This window comes from Aphelocoma coerulescens, chromosome 19 (genome assembly GCF_041296385.1).
Source record: "Aphelocoma coerulescens isolate FSJ_1873_10779 chromosome 19, UR_Acoe_1.0, whole genome shotgun sequence".
Lineage (NCBI taxonomy): Eukaryota > Metazoa > Chordata > Aves > Passeriformes > Corvidae > Aphelocoma > Aphelocoma coerulescens.
The window spans coordinates 3,001,163-3,026,299 of NC_091032.1; the positions used below are offsets into that span (position 1 = coordinate 3,001,163).

General features: G+C 40.1%; 1 protein-coding gene across 8 annotated transcripts in view; it reads right to left on the bottom strand.

The window, feature by feature from the left end:
* GTF2I (general transcription factor IIi) overlaps positions 1-25,137 on the bottom strand; it is a 117,751-nt gene that overhangs the window by 55,354 nt on the left and 37,260 nt on the right. For 7 of the 8 annotated variants that reach the window (XM_069033721.1, XM_069033724.1, XM_069033722.1 and 4 more), the window contains exons 7-15: positions 24,125-24,173; positions 23,377-23,420; positions 22,077-22,154; positions 15,078-15,137; positions 13,542-13,604; positions 11,738-11,842; positions 7,338-7,400; positions 5,101-5,205; positions 3,198-3,260 (exon numbers count right to left, since the gene is read on the bottom strand). In XM_069033721.1, coding sequence (XP_068889822.1) covers positions 3,198-3,260; positions 5,101-5,205; positions 7,338-7,400; positions 11,738-11,842; positions 13,542-13,604; positions 15,078-15,137; positions 22,077-22,154; positions 23,377-23,420; positions 24,125-24,173 — 630 coding nt within the window. The remainder of the gene's footprint in view (positions 1-3,197; positions 3,261-5,100; positions 5,206-7,337; positions 7,401-11,737; positions 11,843-13,541; positions 13,605-15,077; positions 15,138-22,076; positions 22,155-23,376; positions 23,421-24,124; positions 24,174-25,137) is intronic. The other variant, XM_069033720.1, reaches the window with a different exon arrangement.

Below are 25,137 nucleotides of genomic sequence, written 5' to 3' on the forward strand. Positions count from 1 at the left end.
CTCCAGAATGAATTAATGTTAAAACGTCTTCTCTCTTCAATGAGTATCTTTCATTACCAGCGCTTGAAAAATATGCAGAAGACACAAATTGCTGTCAGGCATCATTTCAAAGCCAGCCCAGTAAGTCCAATATGCTTCAGTATATTGTGCTTTTCTAATACTTCTCAACTATGTCATTTATCAAGCAGTGCACTGTTGCAGGGGGGCTTCTTGCAATATGTGTATCAGACAATGAGGCCTGGGCAAAGAAATATATGGATCAGTTCTTGGTAGATATTTTCAGAGATGTTTATTTTTCCAGCCGCCTGGTCGGCTACTTGGCCAAGAACTGTGGCAATCACTGGATCAGAGGGTCCTTCCCCAGGTAGGGGAACACAAAACAAGCAATGGGGCACAAGGCTGACCAGGGCTGTCCTGGGTTGCAGTATATTCTATTACCATCCTCATGAGCTGTGGAAATCAGGTGGGGCAGTGTTTCCTTGCCTCCTCCCCCCAGACTATCTTGCTGTTCATGGCCCATCATTGTCCTGCCCATGACTCAGAGATAACTCCCTCCGGACTATCTGCTGTTAATGAGCCTAATCAACACTTGGCCTCATGACTCATTACCCCATTGTGAGATGCTCCACCCAGAGGGAGGAACCAAGCATCCCATCGTGGATATAATCTGGGACTCTGAACACCAGAGACACCCTTTCCACTGGATTTCCAGAGGACAGGAGCTACACAGCCACCACTGGACTTTCTGAGGAAGAGCAGACCCCTTCTATCACAGGACCACCACTTCAGAGTACTGCAGCCACCATTCTACCAGACTGCTACCACCACCCTGCCTAACAGAGACTCAGGTTTTTATCTTGACTCTGTCAGTGTTTTCTTTTACTTTCTTTTCCTTTTCTTTAATTTCCATTAAATTGTTATTCTGACTTGGTGCCTCCCACTGGTTTGTTTTTAAACTAGCACAAGGGGGTAGGGAACCTCGTAGGCCCTGCCTCTACTCTGGGGCCCCTCTCCCAGGACCACACGGCAGGGGGGAGGAACCCCAACACTTCACCTGTTTATTTTTAACAAAACGATATTTAAAACTTAACATTGAAAACAACGGCATAAACATGAGATAACAAGAACCGTTTCAAAACAAAACAAGCCACCCTCCTTAGTCAGCAGAAGGGAGACAGGACTCTCTGAGCATGCTTTGTGGGGAAACTGAGGCAGGAGAGGGTTTCTTTCATTTGTACCTGTTGGAACTCTAAACAAAAGTAGTTAAATTCTTTCCTCACCCTCGTCATCCTCCACTTGGCATTGGAAACAGATTTTTGAGGAAACATTTGGTAAACGTTTGGTTTTGTGAGGGAAACCATGGGTGGATAAACAGATTGGGAATACACTGGGGGTCATAGGATATAGCATAAAAGGAAAGGTAGGATTAGGAAGGGAGGCTGTAGGGGAGCCTTACAGTGGAGATATTGTCTAACATGACTAGGCTATTTAGCATATATACTGCCTTTCAAAGAAATACCACAAGGCCCAGTGACCTCTGCTGCTTGTAACCTTTTCTTTCCTTGGACAATCTTGAACTCTACTACTTCTCCATCTCCTAAGCTTGGGATGTATTTTTCAGGGTTATTCTTTTTAATAGCAGTTCTATGAACAAATATGTCATCCTGGTTGTCACATCTCATTATAAAACCATAATTTTGTTTAACATTATACCATTTTACTATTCCTAAAACCTTAGCTACGATGATTTTTTTCTTTTTCCGAGTGGCTGCTGTTTTCTGTCTCGCTGCGTTCCTGGTTTCACTTTCATTTTTGCTCGCTCCCGTGTTGGAACTGCCAGGGCTACCAGGGCCGTCGGGGCTGCTCATGCCTGTGTGCCCTAGCGGCGGGGTTTCGGCTTCCCGGGGTCACATTCGGAGCCACGCGGGCCGGGCTGGGCCGCGCCGCTCAGCTCCCCGTGCGACGCCGCTGCTGCCACCTCTGCTCTCAGCTTTGCTGCCGCTGCCTTGGGCCACATCCACGTCTCGGCCGGGCCTCTGAGCGACGACCCTCCCGTGCCCTGCTCCAGCGCGCGTTTCGGCTAGCTGGGGCTCCGCTCTGCAGCCAGCCGCCACCCGCGCGCCGCCCCTCTTGGTCGGGCGCTCACGGGGCTCGCTCCACCATGTGCTGCACGGGGCTGGGCGGGCACTGCCGGGTTGCGCTGCTCCCACGGCTCCTCACTCCGCTGCCGACACTGCGGCTCACGTGGCTCCGCCTGCATGCAGGAATTGCCTCGCTGCTGCTCGCAGAGCGCTTGGCACACATGGCCAAGGTCGCATAGACTCTGAGGCACACCTCCCTTCGCCAAGACACAGCTGACATTGCTCAACATTCTTGGTAATTAAAGAATATTCACAAAAATATTCTTCCATTGGCATATACTTTGACTCAGAAATTAACTGTGTCCAAACAGTCTTCCAAAAGTCTTTGGTAAGAATCAAGTCCCAAGAAACGTCGAAAAAGTTCTTAAACAACCATGCCAGGAAGAGTTTCAGTTCCTTTTGAGCTTGAATTAAGCTAAAATGCACAAATAATTGTTCAAGAATCTTTCCAAGTTTAAGATAAATGTCCTGATGCGGCTCTGAGAACGACGAGTCTTTCCACGGTTCCTCCATAGTTTAGAGATGGAACAGCAAAATGAAAACAGGAGGAGAAATCCGGAGTTTACTCACAAATCACAGTCGCTGTCCCAAGGGATTGATGTTTTGCCCACATACTACACAATTTATTGCAGTGAGGATTCTTGCAATACGTGTACCAGACAATGAGGCCCATGGAAAGAAGTATATGGACCAATTCTTGGTAGATATTTTAGGAGACGTTAATTTTCCCAGCCTCCTGGTCGGCAATTTGGCCAAGAACTGTGGCAATCATGGGATCAGAGGGTCCTTCCCCAGGCAGGGGAAGACAAAACAAGCAATGGGGAACAAGGTTGACTAGGGGGTAGGGAAACCCCGAAGGCCCTGCCTCTACCCTGGGGCCCCTCTCCCAGGACCACATGGCAGGGGCGAGGAAGCCCAACAGTGCACAATCCAAACTGCACTCAACACTGGCACAAAATTCCCTTCATTCAGTGCCAAGCAATGTAGGCTGTGGAAAACACATTTTGGATATAAAAATTGCCCAAACAACTGAAATCAATAACCCAGGGAACTGACCTTCGCTCGTTAACTCAGCCTCAGAATCCTCACTTGTTTCTGACGAGTCACGCTGGGAGGAATCTGAAAGGGAAAACATGAATGCCGAATGACGAACACAGAAAAGATTTTCAACCAAACATGCCATGCCTTGGCATTTAAACCAACATCGTCAAAGAAGCCCCTTGCACTCACAGCATGCAAGAAAAACAGAAGCAAAGATATGTTACCAGAAGCCTTTGAGCAATTCCAGACAAAGGCAAGGAGGGGAGGATTACACTTGCTAAACTGCGCGTGCAGCAGTGCAGAGTTGGTGCTATGACAGAAGGAAGTTCCATGGTCTTGGCTTTGTAGGGTTAATACAATCATAAGTATTTTCCCCTCTGTTACCCTGGATAACTGAAAATATAAACAAAGGCTGGGCATCCCCACAGGTTATGTATTTGTTTTACCAACTCTACAGACTCATGGTTGCAGAATCCAGACAAGGCTGCCTACTCTCTATGCCTATTTAAACCACAAATGAAACTTAACTTAGACTGTTACCTGCCATTTTTAGCCACTGCCTCTAGACCTTTTCATAAATACCAGCCTTCATGAGCAACAGATTGATTTGATTCACCAAAACCACGTGCAACCTTCCACACCTCTCTTACAGAAACTTGTCAAGAAGAACAGAGCTGAGAAAAAGGTGTGTAACAAAACCTTAGTCTGACTCAAAGGACCACACTCAGCATCTGTAGCTATAAAATTCTAGTCCAAACCAAGGCAGAGTCAGAGTCTCGGTCATTTCCTATCACACTTCCCCTTCCTCGCGCTCTCTCTTCACGGGCAGGTATAAAGCGCAGGGCATGATGCTGAGGAAAACAAAGTACCTAGATTTCTCTACTCAAATGAGTTCAGTTCATAGTGCAGCCAGCACGAGCAATGAACTTTATTCTCCTTTATCAGGAGAAATGCTGCTGAATTTCATGGAATGGTGTTACCTACCTTCAAAGCAAAACTAATGGGATTTGTAAGAAAGAGCATTGCTGCTAGCAAAACCTGCCTAGAAATGCACCCGACTCAGGCTGGAGAGCAACGTGCCCAGAACATAACCAGCCTAACAATGATGTACTTTTCACATCCCGTCAACACATTCAACTTTGGGTCACGAGCACCTTAAAATGCATTTCATGATTTAAAATAATGACCATGCCCACCACAACTTGCTTATAGCAAGCCCCAGAGTGGTGCGATTTGGGAGATTAAAAGCAAAAACAAAACAAACATCACAAAAGACAACCCAGTGGAAATATGAAAAGAGAATGGTTGAAGAAGACATACAACTTCAATTAGGCAACATCTTCCCACACATTTCTGTGAAAAAATATCCAGTGATGTTAATTTATCCTCACAAAAAACATTGCACATCTCAAATGCTCTAACTGTGTTTCCACATCTCTTCCTCCACTGCCATTGCAACTCTGGGGGATGCCTTCAAAAATAGAAAGTAAAAAACATACTCCTGACTGCACAGAACCTTATAAAAGCAGACAGATTAATGTGTCCAGAAACCACACCAAAACACTGAATAAAGGACACGTACAGGACTGCAAAAAATCCCATGCAAAGCATCTTTAACCAGAGTAAACTGAAGTGCATGGCTGCATTTCTGTGGAGAACCCAACATAAGGCATCATGAAAGAACGCTACCAGAAGATCCCAGCTTCTGTGAGTCAATTGACGTGGTCACGTCAAATACCAAGAAACAACAGAGGTAGCCTATGATGATGATTTTACTGCTGCAATAGACCTACACAGAGCCCATGGCACTCAAATGAAGGCTTACCCTGGCATGTCTCACTCCTGCACCACAAAATTACCCAAAACCTTCTCATAAAACAAAGCAGGGAGACAACATCATCTTCAATTTTCGTCTTACCAAAATTAAACTCTTTTCCATTTCTTCTCCCACTATTGGCAGCTTCATTAGCCAACTTGGTGTTCTTCAGTCTCTTGTCAGGGGGCAGGTAGTCATCATCATCATCTTAAAGAAGAAACAAGAAAAAACATCACTGGTTTTATGTCCAGGGAACTCATGTGCAGTGCTGGAACTGATTTGAATTTCAAAGCTCTTACAGAATTAAGGAACTGTGCTTATCAGGGCACCAAATTTTACAACAAGTTACTTATCTGAGTAACTCTAGAAAGCTCTTGTTCCTACCTGTGAAGGAACAACTTGTGCAAAAGGACCTGGGCAAAGCACATGATAGCAAAAAACAAAGCTGCTTCTGAACTTCCTAAGGGGAAAACATTGTCTTCTCAAACGGGACTGGACATTGCATGATCATAAAACGACCACGCAACAGCAAATGGAAGCACAAAAGAAATTGTGCAGATATGGACTCCATTTTTCATCTAACTGGAAGTAATATCATTCCACTAGGAGATCTCAAAACACAGTACCTAAGTTTTGCCTTGAAGAGCTCAAATGTTCAAAACCCACTTTCAAACCAGTGTAAATGGGCACCAATGAAATTCATTGAACAGGTCAACTCTACCTTAAACACACACAAGTCGACAGGCAGGAAAAAAACAAACCTAGCAACTTGTCACACAGCTGCTACTTAGCCAGTCACTTCCCAATCCACCCCTACCTTCCTTATGGAAAGGAGTTTCAATTTTAGACTGCCCAATTACCAACACCTGCAACCTCAGAGAAAACAAATGGTTAAAGCAGACAAAGAAAACTACGTTCACATACAGAAAAACACGTACCCACGTCACCAAGGGTATGGTTTACTTAGCAAGAATATTAATACATATTGACATATCTTGTACCTATACAGTTCTGTTAATCTCTGCCACAGAAAACCTTTTCAGAGCAATTCTACTTTTGTGCTAAAGGCCTTTACATAAACGCAGAACTTAAGGACTCTTCTCATATAAATTTTATGTTGAGGTAACGTAAGCATCATTTCTGTGCTGCATTGTAAAGGAGTGAAAGTAATGCCAGGAGTGCCCACTTTGTCCTAAATGCCCTGCCCACTTTCTAAATTGCTGATTGGGTGGTCTTAAGCTAATTCCACAAGCAAGCACTGCAAAAGCCAATCTCAGCAGGGTTTTAAAGCAGTTACAGGACACTAATTCACAAATACAAGAAACACAGATGACCTCCAACCAGGATCCTTGCAGGAGAACTACAGGGACACTGGTTAGAGGCTTTAGAGCCCTTTAGATGGGAAAGGGAGGTGGTAAGTACAGGTATGTACAAAGGTTTCTATCTCATAGTTATTGGCTGAGGCTTCACTTTCACTATGTGCAACACAGCCCTTCTGTTCTGGTACCATCCTTCCCAGAAGCTAGTGTTAACTACAAATTTGACATATAACTACAGTGTGCTTAGAAAGAAATGTGTTCTCCAGAATGAATTAATGTTAAGACGTCTTCTCTCTTCAATGAATATTTTTCATTACCAGCGCTTGAAAAATATGCAGAAGACACAAATTGCTGTCAGGCACCATTTCAAAACCAGCCCAGTAAGTCCAATATGCTTCAGTATATTGTGCTTTTCTAATACTTCTCAAGTAGGCACGTTTACCAAGCAGTGCACAATCCAAACTGCACTCAACACTGGCACCCCGTTTTCTTCATTCAGTTGCCAACCCTTGGTCGATACCTGCATCACGCGACAGGGATCCCAAATGCCTCACTTTAATACCACAAACTCTATTATCACCTGTGGAATCCTCGATATGGACCAACCAACTTAATAAAGATTCATCAAACCGTCGGGTGTAATCTCTTCTTAGGTCGTGAGGGTTTTCTATGGACAGAGAGTCAATAAAGATTTCTCATTCTGATTGCTCTGCTGGGTGTGAGGATCCTGGCTCCCCGTCACCATGGGTGAATGGATTTGGCTCGTGCTTCCTTTTCTGGAAAGGACCAATTGCCATTGGCTTAGGCCCCCTGTCTGGTTTAGCTGTAGCCTGAGAGACTGGGCTGTCTGCTGGTTCATCCTCTAGCCCCTCTGACTGTATCTGATGCTTCACAATATCAAGAAAAGCATTAGGCAGGGCTGAGCATATTGCAATGAGCTACTTATCTGCAGGCTTTGGAAAACATATTTTGGATGTAAAATTGCCCAACCAACTGAAATCAATAACCCAGGGAACTGACCTTCAATGGTTACCTCGACCTCAGGTTTCTCACATGTTTCTGACGAGTCACGCTGGGAGGAATCTGAAAGGGAAAACATGAATGCCGAATGACAAACACAGAAAAGATTTTCAACCAAACATGCCATGCCTTGGCATTTAAACCAACATCGTCAAAGAAGCCCCTTGCACTCACAGCATGCAAGAAAAACAGAAGCAAAGATATGTTACCAGAAGCCTTTGAGCAATTCCAGACAAAGGCAAGGAGGGGAGGATTACACTTGCTAAACTGAGCGTGCAGCAGTGCAGAGTTGGTGCTATGACAGAAGGAAGTTCCATGGTCTTGGCTTTGTAGGGTTAATACAATCATAAGTATTTTCCCCTCTGTTACCCTGGATTACTGAAAATATAAACAAAGGCTGTGCATCCCCACAGGTTATGTATTTGTTTTACCATCCCTACAGACTCATGGTTGCTCCACTAGAATGCTTTCCATCACAGGCTGCAAGGCCAACAATGAAACATGGGAGGGAAATTCATGATCACAATGCTTTTGTTGGGGCACTGTGCACCAACACAAACAGGATTAGCTCATCAACACTCAGTGGGAGAAAGAGCAATTCATACTTAACTGCAGTACAGTCTGAGAAAGTGAAGCTAATTGTATCAGAAACTATATCAAAAGTAGGCAGCAGTGTGTGAAAGAACATATTTTAGCTACTCTGGCAGAGTAAATCTGTGCTTGTGCATTTTGAAGAGTATCTTCTTTCATGTCTCTGTAAGCTGGAGCATGGTATTGCTTTGGGAGCCGGTCTAAAGGAATCTCTGTTTCCAAGGTTTCTCTTCACATGATGTGGTGTACAGCAGAAATTCAGCAGTATCTACTGAGGCACCTTAACTGCAGTATATTTGAACTATGTCAAATACATCATCCAGTTCATGGAAAACAGAGTATGATGTTTTGGTCTAATTCCAAGTGAGTGCTGGGTAGATAACTAGCAAATGCAAAGTACAACAAAAGGAAAGAATTAGGAGTTGTTTCACTAGACATGAACATAAAGTATGGTCAGAAAAATAATTGATCACTTTGAACCTCTCTGAGAGAATTAAAGAAGATAAAAAAATTTAAAAATATGCAGCATTTTTGGGAATTTAAGATCAGCCACAAGACCAGCAGATGGTCCACCTAGTCCAGCACCAAATCCCAGACAAACACTCACACTTAAGGGACTCATGCAAAAAACACAAAGCACACGGCAACAAAGTTCTGGAAGAAAACTCCCAGATGGGACATTTCTTCTTAAGACACATTAAACCAATGCTTTTAAACACTGAAGTAAGTTTTTTAACAATCTATCATCAGCACTAGGTCTCTTCTGATCCTGGGGAAATACACACAGCTCCTATGCAGAAGCCCTCTTCACAGGTCTAAATGTTGTCATTCACCAGCACTGCCTCCAGTTTCTCAAACGTGATTTTGTTCCCTTTAAAACAATTTCTTCTGACACTCATAACCTTAACTTGCTGATTGCTGAATTTCAATCACACCGTGCTGCCCACTCCTCCAATCTCATTAAGACCACCTCAGACACCTACAGCAGCTACAGCTAACCCGGGGGATTCCAGGCACACCATGGTTTGGCCACTTCCCTTTTCACCATCTTGCCAAGGTCACTGGAGGGGAAAAACAGTGAAAACCCCCAGTGGCACACCAAAATATACAAACTCTGATGCTTTGCTTTGCAGGAAACTGTCACTTGTGCAAACCTGCATCACTGGCTGTAGCTTTCACACAAACTTCAGGAAAAGCTTTAAATGCCTCTTCTACGTATTTCTGTACTAATAGATGGATTACACCCCAGACTCTATAAAACCCAAACACTGCCACTGATTCTTCTGTCTTGTTTTTGTGAGGATCAGCAAGAACTAATTTCCATTGTACAGAATCCAGACAAGGCTGCCTACTCTCTATGCCTATTTAAACCACAAATGAAATTTAACTTAGACTGTTACCTGCCATTTTTAGCCACTGCCTCTAGACCTTTTCATAAATACCAGCCTTCATGAGCAACAGATTGATTTGATTCACCAAAACCACGTGCAACCTTCCACACCTCTCTTACAGAAACTTGTCAAGAAGAACAGAGCTGAGAAAAAGGTGTGTAACAAAACCTTAGTCTGACTCAAAGGACCACACTCAGCATCTGTAGCTATAAAATTCTAGTCCAAACCAAGGCAGAGTCAGAGTCTCGGTCATTTCCTATCACACTTCCCCTTCCTCGCGCTCTCTCTTCACAGGCAGGTATAAAGCACAGGGCATGATGCTGAGGAAAACAAAGTACCTAGATTTCTCTACTCAAATGAGTTCAGTTCATAGTGCAGCCAGCACGAGCAATGAACTTTATTCTCCTTTATCAGGAGAAATGCTGCTGAATTTCATGGAATGGTGTTACCTACCTTCAAAGCAAAACTAATGGGATTTGTAAGAAAGAGCATTGCTGCTAGCAAAACCTGCCTAGAAATGCACCCGACTCAGGCTGGAGAGCAACGTGCCCAGAACATAGCCAGCCTAACAATGATGTACTTTCACATCCCGTCAACACATTAAACTTTGGGTCACAAGCACCTTAAAATGCCTTTCATGATTTAAAACACGCCCACCACAACTTGCTTATAGCAAGCCCCAGAGTGGTGTGATTTGGGAATGTGGCAGGATAGGTATTTTTTCTTTTCTCAGGGAATTTTCTCCCATTTGTTGCCAGGGAGATGATGAATAGACAGCAGTCAAGAGAAAATGGGTTGCTGAGTGCCTTGGCATACTGCTGGAATGGTTATGGGGAAGAAAGAGGAAATACAGTTCTTCTGGCAGTTTCTTAGCTGGGGGAGGTCACCCTGCCTGGTTGGAAGCAGAGATGCTCCTGTGGTCTTTCTTCACTTTGGACCTCTCCTGCACAGTCTTTTTCACTACTACTGTGGAGTTCTGCCTCCTGCCATCTTGTAAGCCTGTTGCCTTCAAGAGAGAGAGTCCTGGCTACTACACTGACTATGACTTCTCTGGCTGCCAGTTCCAAGAAAGACCAGCACGGTGTGGGTGCCTGGGGAAGATGTCCCTTCCCCACTTTTGCCCTAAGAGCCTCTGCATGGAGAGGCAGCTTGAGCTGCAGCAGCACCGCTGATGGATGTTTACTCTGCACAGTAGAGTGACATCATGACAAAGCCCTGCCTCCCATCCAAGCATGTACCAGCTGCCATTAGTAGTGCCAAAGATCGATCACCGCTCGCGTGGGTGCCTGGGGGAATAGACCCTTGTTCCCTCTCCCTCATCGGAGCCGCCACCACCACCAGGGACGTCCCACTCTTGTATCAGAGCGTCCCCCGAAGCTGCAGGACAGTCACTGCAGTGTTTCTGCCTCCACACAAACCAAGAGTGATCCCCTGCTGGCAGTTATTGTAACAGCACAGGGGAAATCAATTAATTGGCGGGACAAAGCAGGGTTTTCTTTTTTATTCCTCATTGATGCAGTTATTGGTCTTGTTTGTTTTGTCTTGTTCTATAGAAATATACATGTGTATATATATATATATATATAGTCCAGTAAAGAGCTATTATTCTTTTCCTGATATTTTGACTGGAAGCCATAAATTTGAAGTCATAAAAATTTGGGAGGAAGGGGGTCATCTTTCAATTCCAGAGAGGTTACCGCCTTCCTTGGCACACAACTGTCTTTTAAACAAAGAAAGGGAGATTAAAAGCAAAACAAAACAAACATCACAAAAGACAACCCAGTGGAAATATGAAAAGAGAACGGTTGAAGAAGACATACAACTTCAATTAGGCAACATCTTCCCACATATTTCTGTGAAAAAATATCCAGTGATGTTAATTTATCCTCACAAAAAACATTGCACATCTCAAATGCTCTAACTGTGTTTCCACATCTCTTCCTCCACTGCCATTGCAACTCTGGGGGATGCCTTCAAAAATAGAAAGTAAAAAACATACTCCTGACTGCACAGAACCTTATAGAAGCAGACAGATTAATGTGTCCAGAAACCACACCAAAACACTGAATAAAGGACACGTACAGGACTGCAAAAAATCCCATGCAAAGCATCTTTAACCAGAGTAAACTGAAGTGCATGGCTGCATTTCTGTGGAGGACCCAACATAAGGCATCATGAAAGAACGCTACCAGAAGATCCCAGCTTCTGTGAGTCAATTGACGTGGTCACGTCGAATACCAAGAAACAACAGAGGTAGCCTATGATGATGATTTTACTGCTGCAATAGACCTACACAGAGCCCATGGCTCTTAAATGAAGGCTTACCCTGGCATGTCTCACTCCTGCACCACAAAATTACCCAAAACCTTCTCATAAAACAAAGCAGGGAGACAACATCATCTTCAATTTTCATCTTACCAAAATTAAACTCTTTTCCATTTCTTCTCCCACTACTGGCAGCTTCATTAGCCAACTTGGTGTTCTTCAGTCTCTTGTCAGGGGGGAGGTAGTCATCATCATCATCTTAAAGAAACAAGAAAAAATCACTGGTTTTATGTCCGGGGAACTCATGTGCAGCGCTGGAACTGCTTTGAATTTCAAAGCTCTTACAGAATTAAGGAACTGTGCTTATCAGGGCACCAAATTTTACAACAAATTACTTATCTGAGCAACTCTAGAAACCTCCTGTTCCTACCTGTGAAGGAACAACTTGTGCAAAACAACCTGGGCAAAGCACAAGATAGCAAGAAACAAAGCTGCTTCTGAACTTCCTAAGGAGAACAACATTCTCTTCTCAAACGGGACTGGACATCACATGATCATAAAACAACCACGCAACAGCAAATGGAAGCACAAAAGAAATTGTGCAGATATGGACTACATTTTTCATCTAACTGGAAGTAAGATCATTCCACTAGGAGATCTCAAAACACAGTACCTAAGTTGTGCCTTGAAGAGCTCAAATGTTCGAAACCCACTTTCAAACCAGTGTAAATGGGCACCAATGAAATTCATTGAACAGGTCAACTCTACCTTAAACACACACAAGTGGACAGGCAGGAAAACAATTAACCTAGCAATCTGTCACACAGCTGCTACTTAGCCAGTCACTTCCCAATCCACCCCTACCTTCCTTATGGAAAGGAGTTTCAATTTTAGACTGCCCAATTACCAACACCTGCAACCTCAGAGAAAACAAATGGTTAAAGCAGACAAAGAAAACTAAGTTCACATACAGAAAAACACGTACCCACGTCACCAAGGGTATGGTTTACATAGCAAGAATATTAATACATATTGACATATCTTGTACCTATACAGTTCTGTTAATCTCTGCCACAGAAAACCTTTTCAGAGCAATTCTACTTTTGTGCTAAAGGCCTTTACATAAATGCAGAACTTAAGGACTCTTCTCATATAAACTTTTCTGTTGAGGTAACGTAAGCATCATTTCTGTGCTGCATTGTAAAGCAGTGAAAGTAATGCCAGGAGTGCCCACTTTGTCCTAATTGCCCTGCCCACTTTCTAAATTGTGGACTGGGTGGCCTTAATCTTAAGCTAATTCCACAAGCAAGCAATGCAAAAGCCAATCTCAGCAGGGTTTTAAAGCAGTTACAGGACACTAATTCACAAATACAAGAAACACAGATGACCTCCAACCAAGATCCTTGCAGGACAACTACAGGGACACTGGTTAGAGGCTTTAGAGCCCTTTAGATGAGAAAGGGAGGTGGTAAGTACAGGTATGTACAAAGGTTTCTATCTCATAGCTATTGGCTGAGGCTTCACTTTCAGCACGTGCAACACAGCCCTTCTGTTCTGGTACCATCCTTCCCAGAAGCTAGTGTTAACTACAAATTTGACATATAACTACAGTGTGTTTAGAAAGAAATGTGTTCTCCAGAATGAATTAATGTTAAAGCGTCTTCTCTCTTCAATGAATATTTTTTATTACCAGCGCTTGAAAAATATGCAGAAGACACAAATTGCTGTCAGGCACCATTTCAAAACCAGCCCAGTAAGTCCAATATGCTTCAGTATATATTGCTTTTCTAATACTTCTCAAGTAGGTACGTTTACCAAGCAGTGCACAATCCAAACTGCACTCAACACTGGCACACAATTCTCTTCATTCAGTTGCCAAGTAATGTAGGCCTTGGAAAACACATTTTGGATATAAAAATTGCCCAACCAACTGAAATCAATAACCCAGGGAACTGACCTTCAACAGTGACCTCAACCTCAGAATCCTCACTTGTTTCTGACGAGTCACGCTGGGAGGAATCTGAAAGGGAAAACATGAATGCCGAATGACAAACACAGAAAAGATTTTCAACCAAACATGCCATGCCTTGGCATTTAAACCAACATCATCAAAGAAGCCCCTTGCACTCACAGCATGCAAGAAAAACAGAAGCAAAGATATGTTACCAGAAGCCTTTGAGCAATTCCAGACAAAGGCAAGGAGGGGAGGATTACACTTGCTAAACTGCGCGTGCAGCAGTGCAGAGTTGGTGCTATGACAGAAGGAAGTTCCATGGTCTTGGCTTTGTAGGGTTAATACAATCATAAGTATTTTCCCCTCTGTTACCCTGGATTACTGAAAATATAAACAAAGGCTGTGCATCCCCACAGGTTATGTATTTGTTTTACCATCCCTACAGACTCATGGTTGCTCCGCTAGAATGCTTTCCATCACAGGCTGCAAGGCCAACAATGAAACATGGGAGGGAAATTCATGATCACAATGCTTTTGTTGGGGCACTGTGCACCAACAACACAAACAGGATTAGCTCATCAACACTCGGTGGGAGAAAGAGCAATTCATACTTAACTGCAGTACAGACTGAGAAAGTGAAGCTAATTGTATCAGAAACTATATCAAAATTAGGCAGCAGTGTGTGAAGGAACATATTTTAGCTACTCTGGCAGAGTAAATCTGTGCTTGTGCATTTTGAAGAGTATCTTCTGTCATGTCTCTGTATGCTTGAGTGTGATACCATGCTTGTGGCTTCCTTTACAAATATAAAAATACCACCGTAATAATACAAAAGAGACTTTTAAGACTGACTATTTAAAGTATTTTCACAGGAGAAATTCCAGAATTATTTTGTTCACACGAACTACATTCAGAAGGCTGTTTTCGCGTTTTAGAAATTCATGGTAGCAGGAACATTCTGATCTAATGACAAAATTCATGGGCTTAAAGCAGGTTAGTGTTTTCTTATCCTTGCTAGTGGGCAAACTAGTATTTTTTAATGCAAACAGTAGAAACTTTTTTAAAATTGCACAATTCTTTCGTAAATGTATTTCAGCTATTACGGAGTTTCAGTAAGGAAATGCTTCCACTATCACAAATTTTCCATTCATTTTTTTGTTTATGTGCTCATTCACCACGCACTGAACTGAAAGAAATTAAGTTGCACTCACAATTTATAAAGTAGAGTTTTATTCAACTTTACAAGCCATTATGAAACAGACTGAACTTCTTGAGCAACATACCAATTCACACAAATCACTAGTGCTTTAGAGTGATCAACCTGATGCTGCTCTTTAAGTTTAAAAAAAGGGAAGAAATTAAGTTCCTGTCTACACATCTCTGTACTTGGACAGCTGGAAATAAAAGCAACCAAAATTTTCACTTCTATTCATGTTTAAGTTCCAATACCCTCAGTTTTATGGCAAGTAGCAAAGCTGTGAAAAGCAAAACTCACACATTCAATTTCCAAAACAGATGTGAGGAAAGCAAAAGATCTACCTGTGTAACTTTTCCCAGGAGCAATTTTTTCATCTATCTCCGACGTTGTGGAAGGGCCTGCTTGAGAACAGAGAGAACAGTTTTTTAAGTGTGTCTCACAACAAACATGTATTTCTAGTCCATAAAGGAATCTGCCAAATAACTCTTAATTTCATATATTATGTGCTTACTTCATACTTTCTGTAATGTTGAACCTTGGAAAGACTGTGTTAAATATTAAATATTTATAAATCCTTACTTACTTGGTTCAACATAATAAAAATGGGGCTAGTGGCAGCATTGTGCATTTCTTTGACTACTGAACAGTCAAGAGACTAATGCTGAGCAGCAGGCTTTCAACTGTTTTTTAGTTTCAATAAACTGATTTTTAAAAATTAAATGTTGATGCTTCTGCCATTCTTCAATGACATTTTAATCAGCTAGATCTTTTTCCTGTTTGTTAAAATTTATATCCTAAGGAGTATTCTTTGACTTCCAAATTTCTGCCTACACTAAATACAGCAATTCACAGGGATTAATTGCTTTTCATTACAACAGGTTTTTTTTGAAGACTACAACAGACTGGTTAAAAAAGACTGGTGCAGAAAGCAGCACAGAAACTACACTTAACAGATTAACACTCCTAAAATGCTACTGCTTAATGCTCTGGCTCTCCTGCAGCTATGCTGGAAGGGTGAGCTGCTTACAGCACAACTGACACCACACTGAGCAAGAGGCCATTCTATACCACAGAAATAGCACAGGTATGGAAAACTAGCCTATGTGTGGCAAACAGGAGTAACTGGAACTGACAGATTTGGACTAATTGTTCTTGTGCAAATCCAATAATTTCTGTGTTCATTTGCAAAAGCAATCTGCAGAAGATCATATAGCTGATCAGAAATTCTAGTTGTTTAGAGGTATGTTCATAAGTGTATCAGCAAGAGTACTAATAGTTTCACAACAGAAAAACTACTGTTAACTAATAAGGCAATGAAATACTCTAAACTCTATTTCATCTGCACAGTAAACAAGAAAACACAGAAAATATTATTGTCACAATCAGACTTTGTAAGTATTTTAATCAACTAAAAGTACATACACAGTATCAAATAAGTGAATATTTCAGTATTAAAGAAAATAATGATAATTAGGTGGTTACAATAATGCTAACTTGAACAGTTCTGCCTAATTTGATTATTCAGATTTCCAAGGAATTTTAAAATGAACAGCATTTCAAGTGAGGAACCTATGCACGGTTCTTTGCTTGACACACATTTCTTTCAGCAAGTTCTGCTTAGATCTGCTCCTGCCACTTTTCCTTGTAGGTGGAAGGTGCTTTCCCGTTGTTTTTTTTAAATATTTATCTGTTTACTTCAGAGGAGCTCCCTGATTTTGTTCAAAACACAGCTCCACAAAGACTGATGTTGACACAGTCGAGACCACAGTCCAAAGACAGGAAAAAAGAGGGAGGAAAAGGAGCAAGGCAGAACCAGAGACACTGGTGGACCTCCAGGCCTCACCAGAAAGAATTCTCATACCAATAGTGTGATCTGCAACTATCAGGGGTGAGTGGGTGTGCTGAAAATGTCTCCATGGACTAAATTTGCTTTTATTTAAATCAGCATATTCAGCAGATGCACCAGTCAGGTTTGTCATTTCCTAAGAACTCCTGTGAACATGCAATTATTATAATTCATAAGGCACTGACACACAGAAGTATCCATCCAACTATAACCAAATATCCCAAAATATGCACATAGTTTTGCATTTATTCTTTAATTCAGAAATCCTGACAGGATTGTTTCACCTATATATTCTACAGTATTCTCTATTGCATTACCTTTGTGCCAAATACATGCTGTGACAGAAATAAAAAAGGGAAAAATAGTAGTCTTTCACACATTCAAACTTGAAGAAATATTCCTCTAGTTGAAAAGAAACTTAGTAGACTTACAGCCCTTAGGATTAAGCACAGACAATTCAGTCCTTTAATCTTTAATATTGATAAAAACTACAGTACATGTAGCAAAACCATTAGATTTCTTATAAAGTGACCAACACAGTTTATTTCATGAAACTTGAACCTTTTATCATATTGTGAAGCTTGGACAGAGAAAAAAGCAGTTTGAAAAAACTGTTTCAGAGATTAAGAAGTGTCAAACAATATATTCTACTGTCTTAATTTAGTAAAGACTAGAAAATTAAATTTAAAAGAGTTCTACCACCAAGAGATATTAACAAAAACAGATACATTTCCACTTTACTGCATTCATGCCCACAACAGGCAGAAATACACAGACATGACATAACCAAGGAAAGCAAAAATCAAGTACGGCGGTAACCAGATCAAAAGAAGTTCCATCCAGAAATAAAGATATGAGAAAAATCACAAAGTAGAAAAATAAGAAAACTCAGGAGAGAAGAACTAAATTCTGCTGCAAAAGGTAGGATGTAGGAGGAAGGATGGACACAGATGTGGGAGATTTAATTACTAAAACCACAGGACACCTTAGAACACCTTTCAGTATGGTTATGTCTCGGAATCTGGACTTCAGATCTGTAGGCAAAGCTAAGCAGTTTCACCTTGAACCAGAGAAAGCACCAAAGAAAGCAGAGGTATGGTCTTCAGCTAACAGCCAGCTCTGCTACACAGCACAGACACTTGGGAACTCTCAGACCAAAACTTGGTCTTTTATGAGCAGATACATACATTACAGATCATGCTTGGGCTGGAGGAACATCTGTAAGAGATGGCTGTTGGCATAAAGTGAAACTCCTGAAATGCCTGTTACAAATAGGTGATATTTCACATTCTAACAATTCCACTAAAAACAAGAGTAGATGTCGTTCCCTCCACAGTCACAACTATCCTTTCTGTCTACCCACCCACACAGCATTTCTTACACTGATTCTAAACCTCTCAGCCTCAGTTTCTAATGGATTATGTCCTAATGTCCTAACACTACACAGCCAAACCTGTGCCACTTGGCAGAAGGAATGGATTTATCATCTCATGGATAAGCATCGCCTGCAATGCTCACTTTTCTGGGCTTTTTCTTGGCTACCCATATAGTAGCACTGTGAACTAGATGTGATTCCTTTCAGGAAGCACAACATTGTGATCAAGATATTTTCTGGAATTTCTTGGTTTAAGATAGTATCTGCATACTCAGCCTTACATGCCAGCCTAGCTTCACAGCTATTAAAATGGATGTTACTTCTAGTATTCTGAGAGATCTTCAAAGGAAAAATATTTTCTTGCTAGAGACATACTAAAATACATTCATTACTTTTAAGGCTTCTGAGAGAGAATAAGTGCAAAGTTTACATTCCCATTTTGGGCTTTTTCTTTCTAGAGGAAGAGATTTTCAATCTCATTTGTGTTTGGATGAATGTCCTATATTCTAACTGCCTCACTAACATTGTCAAAAATTCCAAAACTTACAGCACTGTTAAATTACATGGTGTTTTAAAGAGAAAAGCTGCTAGGCAGTTTTTACTCACTTCTAAGTGTTTTATAAACACAACCAGCCAATTCACAGGACAGACTGTTTACAGCCTTTTCCTTCTGCTTCCATTTTCCTTTGTTTTAACTTCAAGGCATCAGTGGTAGTGAAGACCTACATCCACAAAATTTACAGGATAACATGCCACTTTTACAAAAATTTTGGTCCTTAGTCAGCAAATAATTAAGTTCTGTATGGGTTATGCCTCCAAAAAGCCCTGCTTTACCCTGTGCTGATAAAGCACAGAGCACTCAGCACTTACTCAGCAGTGCTGCACTTTTGAGCTCCAAAGGTTTATTTTTATATAGAACAAATGGGGTATTCTCAAATCTAAAAATATATCTGACTCTGAAGAGATGATTATTTAATTTGTTCATTTCTAGTAAAAATACTAAATTCTATTTGAACCATTAAACCAAGAAAGAGTATTTTAAGTTGTTTTTTTCTTTTTTTTTTTCATAAGAGTCATAATAACTGGTACTTACAGATAGGGCACATGCAGGAATATTAGCTAAGATAGCTGAAATGCTCCAGGCTGTTTCACTTAGTCCTGATGATCACTAGTCACTCCTCTTCCTCATTTAGTCAATCATCAAAATCTGGACCTTTCTTTCCGAAGAGGTTGTCTTTGGTCTCCACCAAGTTTAATAATGCAGTAACCTTCATATTTGTCCTGGACACTGGAAAAAACCACCCACTGCCATAGTGCTAGTGCCCACTGACAGAAAATTGCCCCTTATATTCTGTTAAAACCTGAAGTTTTAAATGGCTGAAGTCCCTATTTCTCAGTCATCTTACTGTGTACTGCTAAAACAGTTCTAAATTTAGTAATTCAGTATTAACTCATGGCAACATCCAAATGGTGCAACCTACTACCAAGATGAAAAGAACATCCACCTAGAGCTGTAATTTTCCCTCTTTGATTAATAGGAAGAGTTAGTGTGCCACCCAGGCACACAGCACTTTGACCAGCATTACAGATCTTTGAGAAGAAGCACTTAGAGAAAAAACATCACCATGAAATTTTATCAGTAAATCATTTTCTCCAGGAAGCCCTAAGCAGATTGCTGTTCTCTAACAGTGGTTTCTTCTTAGAAATGGATAAGCCTGGCTTTTGCTGTAGGTTATTTTTAGCAAAATTTATTACCTTATCCATTTTCTTTATTTTGTAGCATGTCTCCAAAGGCAATGCTGGGGGAGACTACATCATTCCCCAGGAACACCTCTGTGCAGAATAACTGCACTTTTCTATGGTTCACTTCTTGGACAGCACCACCACCCAAACACAAACACCTATGTGCCTCCAGAATTTATAGCTCTCTACAGTTTGGACAACCTTTGGCTTGAATCAGAGTAGCTACTTGAAGAATTAAGGGGAAGCTGCTTTACTTGTCAAGTCAGCATGACTTGACATGAAAGAAAAAACATCTCTTTTAGTTCACAGCACCCCATCACTTCTACTAATATACTCAGTTTTGTCTTAAATGCCATTTTGGAGAACTACACTGCAGGTGGAGAGGGGGGGTTATTAGTCAAGCACCACTTTATCAGGAAGAGATATATATTGCTCTTCATCAATCAGAAGATTTAAATTTAGAGTTGGGTGAAAGACAACAGAAATCCCCCCTGTCAAATGTGCTTAGACTTCACTCTGGAAGCATATTGTATAACCTGGATTTTTCAGCTCAGACAAACACATTGCAGTGCAATGGATGCTATTTTGTAAAGAAACTATTTCAGTGCAGACTCTCTTCAGATGGCATTGAGTTACACCGTGGGCTATTGGCCAAATTCCAACATCATTTTTATGCATGAAATGGAAAACCACAATGGGCATGAGAAGCAAAAGGATGAAAAGACTTGGCTTTGGAAGGAACAATGATTAGGTTGTCTTCACATCAGTATCTACTTTTACTACATTAAATCATGCCTGTAAATGTACCTCATCCTCCAAGGCTAGGTAATGTACACATATGAAGAGCAGATAATCCTAACACCTTTCCAGTTCTGCAGTCAAGGGGTGACACTTTCCTATACTATGATTGAGATCTCCCTGAATGATGCTCATATGTTACTTGAGATATGCCAGGGTGAAAATATTGATTCCACAATCCCACAGTTAGTTATTAAAGCACATTAGAAAACAGCCTCAAGAATCTTCATGTCTGAACACACACAAAAATGTTATCTCAATAATATATAATATTACAAAATAAAGGGATGTGCTGTTTTGCACTTCACTGTTGAATATGTAACTATCATTGAGAGATGTGTGGCAGCTTGCCCACATTTCTTTGTATTACTCAATTAACCTAATGACAAATATACATAGGTTGAAATAATAAATCTAAGGTTTTAGTTATTTTATATTGCCATTTATAATCACAACTTAATTACTGTTTATTTCAATATAAAGAAATAACAATTTCTGTTTTCTGCTCCTAGCTGAGATCAATGTGTTAAATGGATACATAGAGGTGAGGCAAAGCAACTGGGAGACAACTTAAAACATCCAGAGGCTGAGCCATGGGCCTCATAAATATTGTTATGCTTTTTCCACATAAATAAACCTTTCAATACAATTTTGACACATACCGGTCATTCCATACAAGAGAAGTGATTGGTAACACTTCCAATCACAGAATCCTAGAATGGCTGATTCTATGATGTACAATGTATAAAAGTTACTGAAACTTTAAAGAAAAAATTCAAGCAGTGTTCTAGAAAGCATCACTATAAAGGTTTATTTCCTGTTTAACTAAGTCATTGGAGTTACAGAGACTGCACAATGAACCCTCAGAAAAATACATCAAGCAGTGTTGCAGAATTGTTAGAGGATCAGGGACATGGATTATTGATAAAGGGAACAAATCAATAACAGAACTGTACAAAGCAAAGGCCTGCATGAGAAAAAACCTCCATGAGAAAGTGCCTGTGTGAGAAACAGGCCTGGGAACAAAAAGGGAGTTTTTTAAGATGTACAGTGCTGTTCTGATAAAAATGTGCTGACCATGAGAAGGGAGAAAAGACTTTGATCTCTCAAGACAAAACATAAAGCTTGCCAAATGTAGTTTTTTATCTAACCCAATTATGTAGAAGTAAGAATGCACCTTTGTAGGCTTAAACTAATTAAAGAACTGATAAGCTTGTACTCAATACTATGTAAGTGCCTCTGTATTGCTAATAAATGGAGCTTGCTCTACCAATCACATTGATTGTCTGCATGGCTTCCCCCACTGAAGTCACCAAAGCAGTTCAAAAGACCCCTGGAACTTCTCCTTCAGCCCAAACACACACAATATGGGTTTGGGATGAAGTTGTTCTTTAGGTCTTTTGGCGTTCTTCACCATATCTGAAGTAATAGGCAGTGATGGAAATGCTGTATCATAACAGAGATAAGTCATTACATGTTTAATGACCAAAAATTAGAGAAAGAGAGGCATGGAGAGATCAACACTTAGGCAACCAATCCTTCCATGAGATAAACGCATATGAAAATTAGTATCATTACCTGGAGTATTAAATTGATAGTAGTTAGGATCATCTGTTTCCTGCTTCATTGTTAATGTTGACATTTTTGAAGAAATTACTGTAGAAGCAACAAAGGAATCAAATATGGAAACTAGTAATAAGCAGATTCTTAAAACAAAACAAACAAAAGCACCCACCAAGATCCTTAAAAAATTACACACTTGTTGAGCTAAAACAATGGTAACAAAGTGATCTGCTGGTTTCTTATGCTTCAATTTGGTCACCCCCAGGAAGGATCCAGAACTAAATATTTCCCTACAAACTACACTTCCCTGCAGATGTTGTTTCAGATCTGAATAATATTTTAAAAATGGGCTTCTTCCTCTTTGCATGCTACCACAGGAAAAAAAATATATTTTATCACTCGTGCTGAAAGTCCTAGAAAAGCTCGTGGTCACTCTTCTGTGAGAATTACTTAAAAAGCCTAGAAAGCAGCACTGGAAAGAGTCTGGGACTGACTTGGCAAAAACTTCAACTTAACCCTTTGCGTATGTCAAGCTGAACATTAACCATGGAGGGTGCCTAAACCACAAATTTAAAGTTGTGAAGCACAAAGAACAAGAGCAAAAAGCTGGACTACATGTAAAAACTTAATTCTAGTAGGAAAGTGAGCACTGCAGCCCAACCCAGCAAAAGGGAAAGCCACCAATATATCTCCCAGCACACCTGCTACCTCACTGGCTTTAAGGGGATTATCCTTGCCTTTATGTCACAGCACACACTTAAGCATTAAGCACAGTGCCTTGGGGAATCATCTGCTACCTGCAGAGCAACTTAGGAATGATTTGGCAATCTTTCAATACCACATCTTGTTATTTATTAATTTTTTATTTCTATTTTAGCTAGAAAATGGACATTTTTTTTCATTTTCAGTATTTTAGGAATATTAGCAAATAAACCAAGTTTTTGCTTCCCATTAGGAACAAAGACATTTTGAATAAGAACAAAAAAAACCAATAAACCGGAGGAATTTCTTCTTCTCTAAATTACATAAAGATAAATTTAGTCTACAATGTATGATAAATTTCCTCCCTCTTGAAATGGAAGCATTTGGTTAGGGTTTAATAGTTGATAAAAACTCAACTGAAAATTGACAGTTTCAAAGAAAGAAAAGTTTTTCCATCTCACCATCATTTCATTTCCATCTCAAAGGATGTCTTTTTGCTACTTTTCTTTTTTTTTTTTGGAGCTTTCTATCTTTGCTTAAGTTCAGTCTTCTGAACAGAATCTGGCCTTTTTTTTTTTTTTTGCTGCAAATTAAGGCAAATTTTTGAACATACCAGAATCCTTGTTTGGTTCCGTTTTCACTTTAACAGGAGGACAACTATAAAAATAAACAAATCAAACAGAATGACATTACTAAAAACAAACCTTAGATTTCTGGGAAGTTCTTCAAGCTTTATAGCTTGTCAATAAAATCAATCTCCCAGAATTTTTTCTAACAAGAACACAAAAATAAAAAACCCTGCATATTGGCTTATCTGATTTATCACAAGGGAATTGCCAGCAATCTCCTATTTACATTTTTTTGAGGCACACACAATATTCATGTTTAGCATTTAATGAGAAGCAAACACAGAAGCACAGAAAACTGATCCCTGTTTTCACATTAACAAATTTTTGATGTATTACAGGTATAGTATCTTCATTTACTCATTTTAAAAAATCATTTTTTTCAAATTGAGGAGGGGGAAGGAAGCAACATTCCCTTCCCCTGTTCTCCCTCTCTGCTGTACCATAAAGCATGGCAAACTTAGCCTTGACTAACAGACTGTGAACTAAGAAGAGAACTCATTGGGTTAATTAAACCAAGGAGAAACTTTGCCATTTGTTTAAATTGTAACAGTTTCCTCACAAATAATGATCAAAACAAATAGAAGATTGAGCTTTGTGCTTTTTATAATGCCAAGAAAGCAAAAGTTATTCAAAGGTCAGCTGGGCAGAAAAAGCACATTAAGACAAAGATAACAACATGAAAATAGATAGTTGGTTAAAAAAAAATTTAATTCTATATTATTTTAAATTCACCTTCCACATGCAGGTATAATTGAATGTGAAGGATCTGTCATATCAGCTCCTGAAAGTGAAAAGACAATATTTGAATTTCCTTTACTCTATTTACTTCAAACACAAATTGAAAATGTAACACTGATTTCACAAAGCAAAAGCCTGTTCACATTTTACAAGCATATGTACATATTTTCCTTATTCACAGATAATGTGAGAAAGATCCCATTAAACTGTACCTAGACACAAACAGCTTGCATTTTTAGAATGTCACTTAGCACACTGAAAACCTACCTTGTATTTTTGATAGAACTGTATTATTACCAGAATCTCCGTAATTTTCCACCTCTAGTCCTCTACCTGAGAACAGGCAACACATCTCTAATTTTACTAATAAAGCATCAACTTCTAGCTCTTTCACCTAAGAAATTAAACATTTCCTTTTTGACAACATTCCTACAGAGATTGCTTCATCATTTTCATAAAACAAATCCTCACACTTAAGCATTTAACAAGTAAAGCACCATGATACCGTGAAAGGAACAGGAGAAGGGATTTCTCCTAAGCTAGAAGTGAATCTTTGTAGAGTTCTACAAAATTCACTCTAGCTCAGAATTTTTAATATATAGAGGCTTTCATAGGAACTACAACACCTAGCCACTTCAGAAGAGTAAATTACTTTTTAAAATGAGATACAAATGCCAAAATCAGCTGGGTAGTGGCACATAAGCACTGGAAAGTCTTGGCATTTTCTAAAAACTGAATGCAGTCCTTCATAAGTTCACTTCTCCTAGGATACTATACAATTCACATTAAATTTAAATTCAGTATAAGGATGAAGAGTGAAATAGAATGAACTTAATCAAGACAAAGAATAAACAGAATTAATGTCATCTCTAATGAGTTGCTCCTGGCAGAACGCATAAAGGAAAGCATTATAGCTCCATAAGTAATGCAACTCATGGTCTAGAAATTTCTGCATAGTTTGCCACTTTATTGACATGACCAAATGTTCTATGTATATTGCTATCTAA